General features: G+C 43.7%; 1 protein-coding gene across 1 annotated transcript in view; it reads left to right on the top strand.

The window, feature by feature from the left end:
- Positions 1-17740, top strand: part of LOC116971890 (cytosolic non-specific dipeptidase-like) — a 41935-nt gene that overhangs the window by 22962 nt on the left and 1233 nt on the right. Inside the window, exons 7-12 of the mRNA XM_033019075.1 lie at positions 148-345; positions 3114-3198; positions 6076-6236; positions 8682-8846; positions 10956-11097; positions 15773-15920. Of these exons, the coding sequence (XP_032874966.1) occupies positions 148-345; positions 3114-3198; positions 6076-6236; positions 8682-8846; positions 10956-11097; positions 15773-15920 (899 nt within the window). The remainder of the gene's footprint in view (positions 1-147; positions 346-3113; positions 3199-6075; positions 6237-8681; positions 8847-10955; positions 11098-15772; positions 15921-17740) is intronic.

Genomic DNA, 17740 nt, shown 5'->3' with positions numbered 1-17740 from the left:
TAAAAAACTATTTGTGATCATTGGAAAATGCTGAGGGTGCTGGGAAGACCATTGGGGATTAGTGTGATGCCCCCAGTGTACTATGGAGCAGGACTTGCAGGTATTGAGTATTATTTGTTCACTCCTGTAATTCTGCTTTTCTTTCAGGAACTGCCAGTGAATTTGAAGTTTATTTTTGAAGCTATGGAGGAATCTGGATCAAAGGGGCTCGAGAAACTCTTGATTGAGAGAAATGCAACCTTTTTTTCCAATGTGGACTACATCGTAATATCGGATAGTGGGTGGCTCAGCTCAAAACCAGTCCTGACTTACGGTACTCGAGGACTCTGCTATTTCTTTGTAGAGGTACTGAGTCAAATTAACAACCTGATCCCAAGGACAGAACATTGGTTTGATGTTTAGAAGCTGTCAATGCTAAGATTTTGTTTTGAATTTGGAGGGTGGAATGTGGGTGACACTGGGAAATTATTTCCTCTGTAAAATTGCTCCTGGGCATCTGGTAGTAAGCTACCTTCTTGACTCCTTGCAGTCCTTCAGGTGAAGTTGCTCCAACAGTGCTGTTGGAGAGGGAATTCCAGGATTAAAGCTCGACAATGATGAAGCACCAACAATGTATTTCCGGCACAGGAATGTGGGTGGGATTGGGAAACAGCGTATTTTGTGGGGTGTACACGGCAGCCATGGTGTGTGCGGAGGAGGGAGTGAACGTATTGTTGGACTTCTGGATGGTGTTGAGCTTGAGTGTTGCTGGACTTGCAGTCATCCAGGCAAGCTCAGAGCGCGCACATTATAACGTCGACATCCTTGCAGAAAGCTCATTGTCTCCCATCTGATCTTGTAGCTGCAGTATTTATGAACTGACCACAATGTGGATATTAGGAGAATCTGTTAAACTTCAGAGAAACAGCGGGAAAATAGGTCCTTCGGCCCACTGAGGCCACACCAACCAGTGATCACCTCATAAACTAGCGCTATTCTACACACTAGGGACAATTTACAATTTTGATTTACCGAAGCCAATTAACCTACAAACCTGTGTAGGAAGAAACTGCAGATGCTGGTTTAAACCAAAGACAGACACAAAAAGCTGGAGTAACTCAGTGTGTCAGACAGCAACTCTGGAGAAAAGGAAAAGGTGACATTTTGGGTCAAGACCATTTTTCAGCCTGAAGAACTGCAACTGAAGAAGGGTCTCACCCAGAAATGTCACCTATTCCTTTTCTCCAGAGATGCTGTCTGACCCGTTGAGTTATGCCAGCTTTTTGTGTTAACCTACAAACCTGCACGTCTTTGTGATGTGGGAGGAAACTGGAGCACCCGGAGAAAACTCGTGTGACAATAGACAATAGGTGCAGGAGTAGGCCATTCGGCTCTTCGAGCCAGCACCGCCATTCAATGTGATCATCCCCAATCAGTACCCTGTTCCTGTCTTCCCATATCCCCAGACTCCGCTATCTTTCAGAGCCCTATCTAGCTCTCTCTTGAAAGTATCCAGAGAACTGGCCTCCACCGCCCTCTGAGGCAGAGAATTCCACAGACTCACAACTCTCTGTGTGAAAAAGTGTTTCCTCATCTCTGTTCTAAATGGCTTACTCCTTATTCTTAAACTGTGGCCCCAGTTCTGGACTCCCCCAACATCGGGAACATGTTTCCTGCCTCTTGTGTGTCCAAACCCTTAATAATCTTATATGTTTCAATAAGATCCCCTCTCATTCTTCTAAACTCCAAAGTATACAAACCCCGCTGCTCCATTCTCTCAGCATATGACAGTCCCGCCAACCCGGGAATTAACCTTGTAAACCTACGCTGCGCTCCCTCAAGAGCAAGAATGTCCTTCCTCAAATTAGGGGACCAAAACTGCACACAATACTCCAGGTGTGGTCTCACTAGGGCCCTGTACAACTGCAGAAGGACCTCTTTGTTCCTATACTCAACTCCTCTTGTTATGAAGGCCAATATGCCATTCGCTTTCTTCACAGCCTGCTGTACCTGCATGTTTTGTTTCATTGACCGATGAACAAGGACCCCCAGATCCCTTTAGACTTCCCTTTTTCCCAACTTGACACCATTTAGATAATAATCTGTCTTCCTGTTTTTGCTACCAAAGTGATCACAGGGAGAATGTAAAAACTCCATACAGACAGAACCCATAGTCTCTGGTGCTGTAAAGCAGCAGTTCTACCGCTGTGCCTCTGTGCGGTCCCTAAACATAGAACATATAACAGTAACAGGCCCTTCAACGTATGATGTCTGTGTCCACCATAATGCCTACTTAAACTAATGCCTTCTGCCTGCACGTGCTCCATATCCCCATCATCACCTGCATGTTCATGCGTAGATCTAAAAGCACCATTCTTGTATCCAAGACCATCCAAAGGCAGTGCGTTCCAGGTACCCATCCTCTTGTGTAATAAGCAGTCATTATAATGTAGAGAGTGTTCAAATGCTCTCCAGTAGGGGCATTTGTTGGCTGGCACTTATAATATGAATACTATTTGTCACTTACCAACCTACACCTTCATCTTATCTTATCATAGACCTTGCTGCCAGCTAATTAACTTAAATGTTTTTGAACGTTTTTTGGGCAATAATACGAAAGTTATTTTCTTTGCGTTTTCATTAGTTTCCACTCGTTGGAGATATTGGTGTGGCCCAATGACTTCTCATATTCCAGAATTTCAAATCTCCATCATCACGATCCAAGCCAAACTACAATGGCTTCTCATCTTGGAGCGTCAACTGTTTTCCCTTCTTCACCTTTAAGTATCTTCCGATCATCTTATATATACATGCACCTCCACTGTAGCCCCAGTGATTACCATCGACAGAATAAAGTGATGCATATCCCAATCCCACGGGCATCATGTGGTGCCTCAGATGGAGATCAGATACCTCCATTCTGCTGACCCTACAGCATCCTTGCACTTATCCTCCTTGCTCTCCCAATGCCAGCCAACGTTCTTCCTCCTTACCCAGGCACAATTACTTCTTCTGCTGCGCTTGAGAGCTTCCTCTACTTTTGCCTCCTTCAATTGTAATATAAATTTTCACTGTTATCAGCAGAGGTCCTGCTGCAGATAAATCTCACCTCTGCATTTTGTTTTGAAACACAGGTACAATGCGCAAAACAAGATTTGCACTCTGGACTCTACGGGGGGATGATACATGAGGCAATGAATGACCTTATTGCTCTCTTCGGTAAGACCGGATTTATGCATTGTTGTGCTTTAAAATGTGTTCTTAGCAGGGAGAGAAAAATAGAGAGAGGTTCACAGATAGCAGTGAAGAAATGACATAACCTGTGGCCGTATCATTCCCCACACTTGAGAGCAATACTGTGGCAGCTGCAGATCAATGTGGGAACGACTTGGAAATCCTTAGACTTGGAAAGAGTGGAGATGTGGAAAGACCAATCCATTGTTAGTTCAAATTTAGTCTAAATTTGGACTAAAGATAGATTAGAACTTAACCTTTTTGGGGAGGAGAATATGTGTCAGCTGAATGCTGGCAGCCGGGTATAATAATAACAAGATGAAACGTCTTCTAGCTCAAGGAGGCGGAGGTTTACGTTAAATATTGTTTGAAGATCTGTTTAGATTTTTAGAGATGTAGCATAAAAACAGGCCCTTTGGCGCATTCTGACTATCAATCACCCATTCACTCTAGTTCTCATCCACTCACACACTAGGGGCAATTTTATAGATTACCTACAACCCCACATGTCTTGGGTTGTGGGAGGAAACCGATGCACCCAAAGGAAACCCACGCGGTCACAGGGAGAATGTGCAAACTGCACACGGACAGCACCCAAATTCAGGATCAAACCCGGGTCTCTGACGCTGTGAGGCAGCAACTCTACCAGCTGCGCCACCTTGCCACTCTCCTATCTTCATCTTTGGGCACCTCGTGCCACAGGTGTGTACTGCCACTGTGTGGGGATGTCATACAGATTGATTCAAATTATACCATTCTGAAGGGGCTTAATTAGAAGAGCACAGGCGAGATCTATGCAAAGTTGAAAATATGCAAAGTTAAGAAACAATGTAAACAAGTTATTCACTGTTAAGTAAAGTGACAGCCCTAGTGATACAGCACAGGAATAGACTCTTCAGCCCATCGCCCATGCTGATTGATCATCAAGTACTCATCTACACGAATCCTATTTGTCCGCATTTGGTCTATAACCTTCTATGGTTCTTGGTTTCTTGGTCCTCCAAAATATTCCAAATGGAATTTAAACTGGAGGTGGTGAAGGGAGGGCTTAAGCCAGAAAGGGTTATTGGGAAGAAAGAGCTACTTTAAATTTAGTTGCATCTGGTTGGGTAACTATAGTTGGGTGGAGATTATTCCATGCTTTAATTGTGCGGGGGAAGAACGAATTGCTGTACACATCTGTCTTTGTAGCTGGGATCACAAATTGGATCGAATGCCCTCGTCTGCTCCTAATTGGTTTGGGTTTGGTGTAGGTCTTGTAGTCTATGTCGAGCTGACCATTTAACATTTTGTAAAAACAGGTCAAACGGTGAGCTTCACATTTTTCTTGGAGAGGGTTCCACCCCAGAGAATTCAGAAGTTTGGTGACACTCGCTTCTCTCTCATAGGTGTTAGTAACAAATCGAGCTGCCTGTCTTTGGACACGTTCGATGGAAGAAATGTTTTTATTTGTGTATGGGTCCCATGCTGCAACTGCGTAGTCCAAATGAGGTCTAACGAGGGTGAAGTGTAGCTTCTCCTTGACAGAAGTTGAACAATGATGAAAGTTGCGCCTCAGAAAGTTTAGGACACCTGTTGCTTTCACCGTTGCATGATGAGTCTGACCATTCCAACGCAGATCATTCTGCAATTTGATGCCAAGATACTTGGTTTGTTTGGATTCTTCAAGGGTGGCACCAAGTATGTTGTAAGATGTTTCTCCTGGATTCCTCTTTCTGGTGACACGCATGGTTTCACATTTGGAAGGGTTGGACTGCATGCCCCATTGTTGTGACCACTCAACCATAGTATAGAGATCCTTTTGGAGAGCATGTTCATCATCAGCTGACTTAATTGGACGGTACAGCAAACAATCATCAGCGAATAGTCTGGTCGTACTTGCAACTTTTTCATGGATGTCATTTATGTAAAGCAAAAATAGGTGTGGGCCAAGTACTGTGCCCTGAGGTGTACCACTCAACACTGGATGCCAATTGGAGCTCTTTCCGTTCACACACACACACACACGCTGAAGACGTTTTGTCAGGAAACTTAAGAAAGAATGCTTCAAGTGCTTGTCCAGATACATTTTAAATGTTGTGAGAATTCCTGCGTCCAACACTTTCTCAGGCAGAGTGTTCAAATTGGCTGCCATCCTCACGTAAAAATATTCCTCAGATCCTTTCTGTTCCTATTACACCTTAACACTGTGCTTCTAATTTTTGACGTCTTTGTCATGAGGAAATGTTTACCATTCATCCTATCTATGCCCCATCATAACTTTGTTTGCATCTCTCAGATCCACAGCCTCCTCCACTCCATGAGAACAAACTAATCCTGTCCAGTCTTTCATCATAACTTAACTGCTCCATCCCAGGCAACACCCTGCTGAATCTGTTCTGCATTCTCTCCAGTGCAATTGTGTCCTTCCTTTCACGAGGCATGTAATACTCAAGGTTTGTCCCAGCCAAGGTTTTATACATTTATACATGAGGTTTGTACTCTTTTATTTTATGCACTGGTTGAGAAAGGCTTGCACTCCATGTGTAATTATGTGTGCGTAATTTTTCTGTGTTGGGGTGGGAGGGGGAGAGAGAGGTGAAAATTTAAACAACTGGAGATACTGCATTTCTGAAACAAAATCAAACTCTGCTGGAAACACCCAGCAGTCAGTCAGCATCCGCTGAGAGAGAATAACAGAGACAACGTCTTGGGTTTTGCTTATTGGCTGTTGGTTGTGATCACCTCCACACATTTTGTATCGCTAAAGTCAATGGAATCAAATCCCAGGAGGGAAAACAGTTTGTGACTCTCACACCTGTTTCGTGCTCATGGTTCAGACTAACATCCAAGTGCAGCCCTAACCTGTTCATTCAATTGCAGGCAGCCTTGTGAATTCAACCGGTCACATCCTGATTCCTGACATCGATGCGGATGTTGTGCCCCTTACCAGCGAGGAGCTTCTCTTGTACGAAGCAATCGAATTTAATCCTGATCACTTCAAGGATAGTATTGGTGCCTCAAGACTCCGCCATGAAGCTAAGGTACATTGATAATAGACTTGCCAATGATGGACAGTGCAATTACAATGATAGAGATTTGATGGAATTGGGTATTTAGACTCTAGAGATACATTGTGGAAAGAAGCCCTTTGGCCCACTGAGTCTGCGCCGATGTCAGGACTTTCATATGAAGAAAGACTGGATAGCCTCGGCTTGTACTCGCTAGAATTTAGAAGATTGAGGGGGGGTCTTATAGAAACTTACAAAATTCTTAAGGGGTTGGACAGGTTAGATGCAGGAAGATTGATCCCGATGTTAGGAAAGTCCAGAACAAGGGGTCACAGTTTAAGGATAAGGGGGAAATCTTTTAGGACCAAGATGAGAAAAACATTTTTCACACAGAGAGTGGTGAATCTCTGGAATTCTCTGCCACAGAAGGTAGTTGAGGCCAGTTCATTGGCTATATTTAAGAGGGAGTTAGTTGTGGCCCTTGTGGCTAAAGGGATCAGGGGGTATGGAGAGAAGGCAGGTACAGGATACTGAGTGGATGATCAGCCATGATCATATTGAATGGTGGTGCAGGCTCGAAGGGCCGAATGGCCTACTCCTGTACCTATTTTCTATGTTTCTATGATCAGCATCACCCTGTACGCTAACACTATCCTACAGACAAGGGACAATTTTTACAATTTACCAAGCCCAATTAACCTACAAACCAATACATCTATGAAGTGTGAGGGGGGGGGGGGGGGGGTTTGTATATTCAAGCTTTGTATCTTCTGCCTAATGGGAGTGGGGGAAAGAGAAAATAACTGATGTTTAAATAGTCCTTGATTTTATTGGCCGCTATTCCGAGGCTGAGTGAAGTGTAGATGGAGTCGATTATGGGGGAGGCTGTTCTGTTGATGGGCTGGGCTATATTCACAATTCTCTGCCATTTCTCATAGTCTTGGGCAGAGTTGTTGCTAAACCTAGCTGTGATACATTCCAACAGATCTCTGCATCTGTAGATGTTGGGTAGAGGCGTTGGAGACATGCCGATCTTTAGTATTCTGCAGAAGTAAAGCCATTATTATGTTTTTAGTAAATGAGGAGCAAGGTTTGTTACTCCAATTATACAGGGCATTGGTGAGTCCAGACCTGGAGTACATTGAGCAGTTTTAATATCTGTATCTAAACAAGGATGCACTTCTTAGAAGAGATTTCAACAAAGAATCACCGGACAGATGCCTGGGCTGCTGGAATGGTTTTTGGGGATTGGGTTAACTATAATGAATTCAAAAGAATGAGGAGGAATCTCATTGAAATATATACAATTCTGACAGCTCGACAGATTGGATACAGCGAGGATCCTACCCTAAGCTGGGGAATTTAAAAAATGTGACTCCCCACAGTCTCAGGATAGAGTTTAAGACACTTGGTGCTGAAATTAGGAAAATATTCCTTCACTCCAAGGGTGGTGAACCTGTAGAATTATTTGACACAGTATGCTAAGGAGACCAAGTCACTGAATATAGCCAAGAAGGAGACAGGTAGATTTCCAGATACAAATGGCATCAAGGGATATGTGGAGACAATGGGATTATGGTGGTAGAATAGAGGATCAGCCATGGTTGAAGTTAATGGGGTAACAGGCCTGAAGGGTTGAATAGCTCTCTCTTGCTCCCATTTTCTATCCGCTTCTACACCACAGTAACAATGCCAGTTCTTTCAAATCTTTCTTGACCACATTCTTAGGAACACATCAGCTCCTAAAAATGCCTGAAGCTCCTCCCCTACAAATTTATCTCATCTACTGTGCAGGTTAAGCTTAGGGCAGTCTGCCACCAACCTGGAAATTATTCTTTGTTATAATTTTTATCTTAAGACTTATTAGAGTAGCTTTAAATTCAAGTCAGACTTAGAAACATAGAAAATAGGTGCAGGAGTAGGCTATTCGGCCCTTCGAGCCTGCACCGCCATTCAATATGATCATGGCTGATCATCCATGATGCAGACTTGTATGCACCTACTACATTCCTGCAGCAGCTCCATTGTAAATTTGTTAACCTTGTTATCAAACCCCTCCATAGTCCTTTTCTATGCCTCTCAGTATCATCCACCCCTCAGATTTTGTTATGCACACCTAGAATTCTGCACATTCCAGATTTTAACTTTCCGACCATTGATGGCTGTATCTCTAGATGCCAAGGTCCCAAGTTGTGGAATTCCCTCTGCTCCTCCCTGCCTCTACTTACCCCTTTATGATGCTCCTTATTATATTGTAACCTATGACCAAGCTTTTGGTGACCATCTCTAATATCTCCTTGTGCTGCTTAGTGCCATTTCATGTTTGCTTATGTCAAGCCCTTGGAGTGTTTCATTGCATTAAAAATCCTGTATTCATGCATTCTGTTGTTGAAGTAACCAAACCTGCTGCACAGGCAGCGAGCTTATTTAAAGTGCAATACGAGGTTTTCTGTGAATACTTGGATGTTGTGATATTAGGAGGACATACTTCTTCACCGGTGGAGATATCCGGCATTGTCGATTCACGGAATTGAAGGAGCTTTCTCGGGCCCTGGTGCCAAAACTGTTATCCCTGCAAAAGTGACGGGAAAGTTCTCGATTCGTTTAGTCCCCAACATGGATCCCAACGTGGTAAACCGTCAGGTAAATGCTGTGCTTGGATTGAAACTTGATTAACCTTCAGCAGTTTTGCGTAAGAGAACTTTCTCAACCTGTGTGGGAAAGGATGGATGAAAGAGAGGGAGAGTGAAAGAGGAGAAAGAGCAGAGAGTAAAGAAAGGAAGAAAACATGAGCGAATGTTGATGCATAAGACAAATTCTGTTCTGAAATTTCCCAGGTATGGGCTCAGAATTGGACACCAGATCTCTTCATCTCAAGAAGACCAGCTTCATGGACAGGCTGGTGCTTTAGTCTTCCGTGTGTGTGTGTGTGTGTGTGTGTGTGTGTGTGTGTGTGTGTGTGTGTGTGTGTGTGTGTGTGTGTGTGTGTGTGTAAAGGGGTTGGTCAGCAGGGGCGTGTGTGTGTGTGTGAAGGGGTTGGGCAGCAGGGGTGTGTGTGTGTGTTGGACAGCAGGGGCGTGTGTGTGTGTGTAGTGTGTGTGTGTGTGTGTGTGTTTGTGTGTTGGGCACAGGGGTGTGTGTGTGTGTGTGTGTGTGTGTGGGCAGCAGGGGCGTGTGCGTGTGTGTGTGCGTGTGCGTGTGTGTGTGCGTGTGTGCGTGTGTGTGGGCAACAGGGGCGTGTGTGTGTGGGCAGCAGGGGCGTGTGTATGCGTGTGCGTGTGCAGGGGGTTGGGCAGCAGGGGCGTGTGTGTATGTGTGTATGTGTGTGCGTGTGCGTGTGAAGGGGTTGGGCAGCAGGGGCGTGTGTGTATGCGTGTGCGTGTGAAGGGGTTGGGCAGCAGGGGCGAGGCATCTCACCAAGATCATTAAAGACATATAGGCATGTTCAATTGGTATATCCCTTCAAAAATGGTCAAACTTAAGTGCTTGTCCCACCTGCCTCCTAAATGTTAACTCCTTCATCTCAGGAACAACCTTCACTGCACTGGCTACAATGTAACATATCCTTCTTTAAATATGGAGACCATGTTGTACACTATAACCAAGTGTAGTCTTGTTAGTGTCATGTAAAACTACATTTAAACTTCCCTACTTTCATGCTCCATGCCCCTTGCAATAAAGGCCATCATTTCACCATCTTTCCTAATTACTTGTTGTGTTGGGATGTTGAATTTTTGTGTTTAATGATTCAGCACTTCCAAATCACTCTCTCCTCCAACGTTGTGTAGTTTCACTCCATTTAAATAAGAACTTGTTTTTTTTATTCTTCCTTCCAAATAGATAATCCCATATTTCCCACCTCTCCATCCAAGTTACCAATATACATTGAGACCTTTGTGCTGATCCATGAACACCCACCAGTTACTAGTTGCCAATCCAAAGATGACCTGTTAACACCAATTCTAGTTTCCGTCAGCTATTCCCTTTCCATGCTAATATATAACCACTCATCTTGTGCACTCCTGCTTTGTTCAATATCCTGATGTGTGGCACTAATGGAATGATTTCTGGAAATCCAAATACAATACAACTTAATGTACCTCCCTTAGCCATTCTGATTGTTACATCTTCAAAGAATTCTAACAATTTTGTTAAACAGAACTTCCCTTTCATTTAAGTCATGTTGTCTCTGCTTGACTGTCTTATGATTTTCTAAATGCCCTGCTGTTTCCTCCTTAATGATGGATTTCCCAATGTTAAACCGGCAGGCCTACATCTTACTGGTTTCTGCCTTCCTCCTTCCTTGAACAGTTTTCCAGTTTGCTCCACCACTCTCAAACCCACAAAACCCCTGTCTACTATTTTTTCTCAGTTTCATCTTAAAAGGAACAAAGAAGCCAGCCTTTTCACTCTTTCCTTTTTGTTATAACCATTCAGTTTTGGTGTTATCTTTGTCTTTCTTGTACCTTCTCCCATGGTTTCATTTTGCTTATTGCAATGTGGAGACTAGAATAGAAACCATACTCAAACATCCATACTATCTTTACATAACTTTTCCAATTTTCAGTCCTTTCCCTCCATCAATGACTACCTATGCTCATTTATTTAATGTTAATCTGCGCGTGCTTTTCGTGCTTTGTGTATCTATCTGATTTGATGAAGAGAATAATTGTAAATAATATTTGCTGTGTTGATTTCTGGATGTTTGCGCAAATGGAATTGCCAGTGCTAATTTAGCCTGATTTTTTATAGGTTACTGCATATCTCAACCAAGTATTTGCTGAACGCAGAAGTCCCAACAAGCTTCAAGTTTTCTCAAATGGTGGATCGAAAGCCTGGGTAGCTGAAGTCACTGACAAGCAGTACGCTGCTGGGCAAAGGGCCATCCGCAGAGGTTAGTGAATATTGTGGTCCAATGCAGGTCACAAGAGGATAAATGAAGAAGTGAGACTCAAGTATAACTTCAACTAATCTCTTGAAAGTAAAAGATCTCACGATAATATTTGTCAAACAACAGAGTCTTTTCAGTGTTTTATCCCCTTACCAACATTGTTAAAAGCTGATGTACAACCGCTGAATCAAAATAGCTGATGCAGTTACTGGGCTGATACTCCCAGTGCAGTACTGAGTGAATGTTGCATTGCCAGAGGAGCAGTTTTTAAATGTGAGTTCAGTGAGTTCTCTCTCAGGTGGATGTGAAAAATTCCACGACATTATTTGGGGAAGGGCAGGGATCATGTCCCTAGAGTTCCAGACAATGTATTTCCTTCAACTAAAACACTAAACGTGCGGATAGTCTTCATCACATTATTGATGTGGGATCTTGCTGTGCATTAATTGACTATTGCTAATGACAGTGACCACACTTCAAACAGTTCCATGCAAAGATCCTATAGAGGAGCAAGATAGACCACTCCTGCTAAATGCAATGGGCTGACGTGTAGTACGCAACCGAGTGGAACGTGGGCCTTTTTTTCATCCATTTCAGTAACCCGACCCAACCCGACCCGACCCGACTCGCAGTGTAATCAACGTTGCAGGGGAACAGTTTGTGTTCATAAATTATAATTCTGAAAATGAGGAGAAGATTTTTAACAAAGAACTTTTATTTTTACGAGGATGTTTCCGTAACCGGCTTCCGTCTCTGCACTAGTATCTTAGCTCCGCTATGGGATCTTTGGTGCGGAGACGGAAGCCGGTTACGGAAATGGGGCCGAAAATTACCTATGAATCTGCCCATGACCGTACTACGTATTTTTCGTCGAGTGATCTATCTTGCTTGCTATAGGATCTTTGGTTCCATTTCTTCAAACATTTCCTCTCTCCCATCCACCTCCCCACCCTAGTCATCCTACTACTTCCACTGTTCGCATCCTTGTATCCTTTCATTATCACCTCTTCCTCAGCCAACAATGGGCCATTTGGGGCTCCACCCTTCCTTGGTCCTCAGTTGCCACCGCTGCTTTTTTTCTGGTCTTTTCTTATCTCTAGTTCCCTCCTCTCTACTTTCAGTCTGAAGAAGTGTCCCCACCCGAAACATCACATCCTTATTCTTCGGAGATGCTACCTGACTTGCTGAGTTACTCCAGCATTTTGCGACTATCTTTGGTATAAACAAGCATGTGCAGTTCCTTTCTACACACCATGTCTTGGAATATTTCATTACCTTAAATGTGCAAATGGTCAATGCACTTAAGACAGTGGAATTGATTGTTGACTTTAGGAGAGCTCCCCCTCCCCTCCCCCCAGTCACCATCAACAACACCACACTCACATCTGTGGAGTCATTTAAGTTCTTGGGAACCATCATCCCCAAGGACCTCAAATGGGGGGGGCCACCATCTACTCCACAGTCAAAAAGGCACAACAGAGTGTGTACTTCCTGCGGCAGCTGAGGAAGCACAATCTGCCACAGGCAATGATGGTCCAATTCTATATGGCCATCGTAGAGTCTGTGCTCACCTTCTCCATCATGGTCTGGTTTGGCTCAGCCACCAAGCACGACATCCGGAGGCTGCAGCGAATCGTCCGATCAGCTGAGAAGGTTATTGGCTGCAACCTTCCCTCCATTGATGAACTGTACACTGCAAGGGCCAGGAAGCGAGCGGGCAAGATCATCTCTGACCCCTCTCACCCTGGCCACAAACTCTTTGAATCACTTCTCTCTGGAAGGCGACTCCGGGCTGTCAAAGTTGTCACAGCCAGACATAAAAACAACCTTTTTTCCACGAGTAGTAGCTCTACTCAATAACCTAAAATCTGTAGCCTCCTTTTGCTCTGGTATATTATTTAATTCACATGTTTAATCAATAATGTTTTATTATTAATGTTCAATGTTTTATGTGTCATTCCTAACTGTCACTGTATGTCATGTTGTCACTTGCGGGCGGAGCACCAAGGCAAATTCCTTGTATGTGAATACTTGGCCTATAAACTTATTCATTCATTCATTCATCACTATGGTAAAGCTGTTAAAAAGAATTACGTGCATTATCCTGTCTCAATTATGCCCCAAATGCAGTACCTTAGTGGAGGAGAACTGGGAGTGAGCTTGACACTTATCATAGCAAAATGTGATAATGCACAGCAGAAACTCTGTACGATTAATAACAAGGAACGTGTAAGAAAGAACTGCAGATGCTGGTTTAAAAAGGTAGACACAAAATGCTGGAGTAACTCAGCGGGTCAGGTAGTATCTGTCGAGAGAAGGAATGGGCGACGTTTCGGGTCGAGACTCTTCTTCAGACTGATTGGACTTCTTCAGTCTGATTGGACTGATCAGTCTGAGGAAGGGTCTCGACCCGAAACGTCATCCATCCATTCCTTCTCTCCAGAGATGCCGCCAGACCCACTGAGTTACTCCAGCATTTTATGTCTACCTAGCAACAAGGAACTGCAGATGCTGGTTTTACAAAGAAAGACACAAAATGTTGGTGTAACTCAGCGGGTCAGGCAGCATTTCTGGAGAACATGGATAGGTGATGTCTTGGGGTGAGACCTTTCTTCAGATTGTCTAAACTCTGTAGAAACTCTGGACTACCTGAAGAATTCTCACCACGCTGTAATGTTCTAATCGCTTGAATCCATACTCTTGCTGCCCTTTAGTAGCATTTCTTATCCAATGCCGTTTTATGAATATGCTTAAAGATGAGAATAGTATGCCACAGGTTGAACTCATTCTCACTATAAAGAGAAAGTAAACTAAATGCTTGCATCACTTTCATCAGAACATTTCTTTTGCAGTGTGGCCACTAATGAAATGCACGATATGCCGAGGCTAATTTATTTACCACAAAATTAGCCCCTGCAATGTGACAAGTTAACTAATTGCCACTGGATTGTTAGTTGATGGATACATATTGGGAACCCTCTGATCCTCTTCAAGATAACACAACAGAATTATTTATGTCTGCCTTATTTTCATCTGCACATCAGCACCTCCCACAGTGATGCTCTTCCCCGTGCAGTGACAGCCCAAGATTTCATGCTCAAGTCTCGGAGCGTTCTGATTTAAAGGCCAGAGGTGCTGTCCATAGACTCACAGTTGACACGTCAACGGAAACACCATTAATGCCATCACAGTCGGTGTCTATGAAACCTCCACCATTCCCTTGTCATTCTTGAGGGAAAGGAGCAGAGTCTTCCTATACTGGACTCGCTGAATGTCCCTATCCAGCTATCAAGCAAGTTAAACAATTAATCCAATAAAGACCCGTAGATACAAGATGTCGTTGATGCTTTACTGTATTCAACTGTGAAACTGTAACATACAAGCAGAAAAGGAAACAGCATATTTAGTTACGTTATACACTTGGTAAAGGAACATAAACTATGATGCCACCACCAAATACAGTGCTGTTGTGTTATGTGAGAAACCAGCCAGGGTACATGAAACATTCTTAACTTTGTTAATAATAACAATCCTGCTCAATAACGTTTATAGCATATAAAGATGCTGTTAACAAACATAATTACTCAAAGACATTGCGTCTAACAAATTCTGTGGGGTAGGATGGCGATAGATTACACACTGGGAATTACACTGTCTAAACACCATGAGGTACCCTCCCTGAGCTGAACTTCCTTGTTATGATAACTTCCTGTAACTCAACAGGAAACGCAACTCAAAGCTGTTGGAACCGGAATTTCCAGCAGGTGGCATTAATGCATGTAAACAGAATGCGGCCCAGCACACTTCCCGTAGATAATGATAACACCAATATCTCTAATACTGCTGGCAATGCGACTTTGACTGCAATGACGTACAGTGGTCAGATTTCTATGGACCTAACTGGAATAAAAATCCTACTTAATGTGCCGGTAAAGCCACAGCAAGTGAGATCTTTAATATTCCTGTTCATATCCTGTGCCTTTGCATAATGAACACTCTTGACTCTTTGCAACTTCTATGTAAGTTTTACTTGTCAAAGCTAGCTGAAACAGACAAGCACGTTGGAGACAAGAGATGGCAGATGCTGTAATCTTGTGGAGGAGCTCAGCAGGTCAGGCAACATCTGTGGAGGTACAGGAATGCTCGATGTTTCGGCGTTGGAACCCTGATCCAGAATCTTGACCCAAAACAGCGACCATCCCACTGTCTCTACAGGTACTGCCTGACCTTTTGAGATCCACCAGCAGTTTGCTTTTTAGCACAAGCATTCTGGACACAGGCTCCTGCTACAAACCTGCCCATGTGTTCCTGACCCCACTCTGGCCACACGCCGACCATTGATACTTCATCACTTCCCAGCACAAAACATAAATGCAATCCATTATCATTGTCCACAGGATCCACTGGCCACTACAGGGGAAGAGTAAGAAGGGACCCACAATGTTTACTAACATCCCCAGTAATGCACGGCCGATGTCATGAGTACATGGATCTATGGATTGTACGTCAGCGGACGATGAGGATTTAGTATATTGAAACGGTCCAGATCTTTGTATTGAATTCACATGTATAAATGCAATTCAGTATTGATAGTGAGGGAAGAAAGCACATTTCAGGATGGGAATCAGAAGCATTTCACTTGCTCACATTGCACTCTTTTCCATTTGTTGTATCCAAGTATTTGGAGTGGAAGCAGAGCTGATCCGAGAAGGAGGAACAATTCCCATTGCCAGGAGCCTGCAACAATCAACGCAGAAAAGTGTGCTGATGCTACCGATTGGTGGTGCTGGTGACGCCATACATTCTCAGGATGAAAGTATCAGCAGGTAACAAACTCAGCCACGATGCACTCTGCACAAGTCATTAATGGTGACAGCTGGTAGAATCGTTGCCTCATGTTCCAGCGACATGGGTTCGAATGAATGAATGAATGAATGAATGAATGAATGAATGAATGAATGAATGAATACGTTTATTGTCATTGAATCCAGGCCTTGGGAGTTGTCCATGTGGAGTTTGCACATTCGGCCATTTGGAAGAGTGGGCTGAAAGATGGCAGATGGAGTTTAATGCTGATAAGTGTGAGTGAGGTGCTACATCTTGGCAGGACAAATCAAAATAGGACGTACATGATAAATGGTAGCGAATTGAGGAATGCAGTTGAACAGAGGGATCTAGGAATAACTGTACATAGTTCCCTGAAGGTGGAATCTCATGTAGATAGGGTGGTAAAGAAAGCTTTTGGTGTGCTGGCCTTTATAAATCAGAGCATTGAGGATAGAAGTTGGGATGTAATGTTAAAATTGTACAAGGCATAGGTGAGGCCAATTCTGGATTATGGTGTACAATTTTGGTCGCCAAATTATAGGAAAGATGTCAACAAAATAGAGAGAGTACAGAGGAGATTTACTCGAATGTTGCCTGGGTTTCAGCACCTAAGTTACAGAGAAAGGTTGAACAAGTTTGGTCTTTATTCTTTGGAGTGCAGAGGTTAAGGGGGGACTTGATAGAGGTCTTTAAAATTATGAGAGGGATAGACAGAGTTGACAGAGTGGATAAGCTTTTTCCATTGAGAGTAGGGAAGCTTCAAACAAGAGGATATGATTTGAGAATTAAGGGACAAAAGTTTAGTGGTAACATGAGGGGGAACTTCTTTACTCAGAGAGTGGTAGCTGTGTGGAATGTGCTTCCAGTGGAAGTGGTGGAGGCAGGTTCAAGTTTATCATTTAAAAATAAACTGGATAGGTATATGGACGGGAAAGAAATGGAGGGTTATGGTCTGAGTGCAGGTAGATGGGACTAGGTGAAAGTAAGTGTTCGTCACGGACTAGAAGGGCCGAGATGGCCTGTTTCCATGCTGTAATTGTTATATGGTTATTCTAACTGTGACCATGTAGTCATCCTTCGGGTGCTCTGTTTTCTCTCACACTGCAAAGGCGGGCGAGTTGGTAGGTTAATTGGATGATGTAAATTGAACCAAGTATGTAGATGCAGTAGAATCTGGGTAGTGATGAAAAAGTGGGGACAGTAAGAAAAAATGGGTTTCATGTAGGATTATTGTGAACGCGTGGTTGGTGTGGACCTGGTAGGTTGAGGGGCTTGTTTATGTGCTGTATTTTTTGATGAGTCTATACTATGGAGATTTGGCACCAAAGTGAAAATGCAGTAGAGCATCAGTCTCACTGAAAGGCAGAACATGCTCAAGGAGGAGAGTTTATGGGCCTGTTCCACTTAGGTGACTGCAGGAGACTATGCAGTCGTCACATGGCCACCACATGTTCGTGGGTGGTTTCTGGGGAGTCGCCTTCATGGTCGTGAGGAGTTCCCACATTCTGGGAACTAGTTGCGGCCTCATTATGGTCATCGTGAATTTTTCAACATGTTGAAAAATTAGCGGCGACTAGAATGAAGCCGCCATGGAGTGTAGCGAGAATTCTCGAGCCGCAGGTGGGTCGCCAGGAGGTCCTAATGGGTTGCCAAGAGGTCGAAGGTTCTCGGAGGTTCCCGTAGGTTGTAGCCGGTGCTGACCTGTGAATTTCATTGGCTCATTGGGAAACAAAAAGGTAAGCAGTAGTTTTCAGAATCAAGAATAACCGACCGGTGATGTTAAATGTCCGCTGAGCTTCACAGCCGTGTATCTCTGGCT

The sequence above is a fragment of the Amblyraja radiata genome, chromosome 4, assembly GCF_010909765.2.
Source record: "Amblyraja radiata isolate CabotCenter1 chromosome 4, sAmbRad1.1.pri, whole genome shotgun sequence".
NCBI classification, from domain to species: Eukaryota; Metazoa; Chordata; class Chondrichthyes; order Rajiformes; family Rajidae; genus Amblyraja; species Amblyraja radiata.
This window is presented reverse-complemented; position numbering and strand designations above follow the sequence as displayed.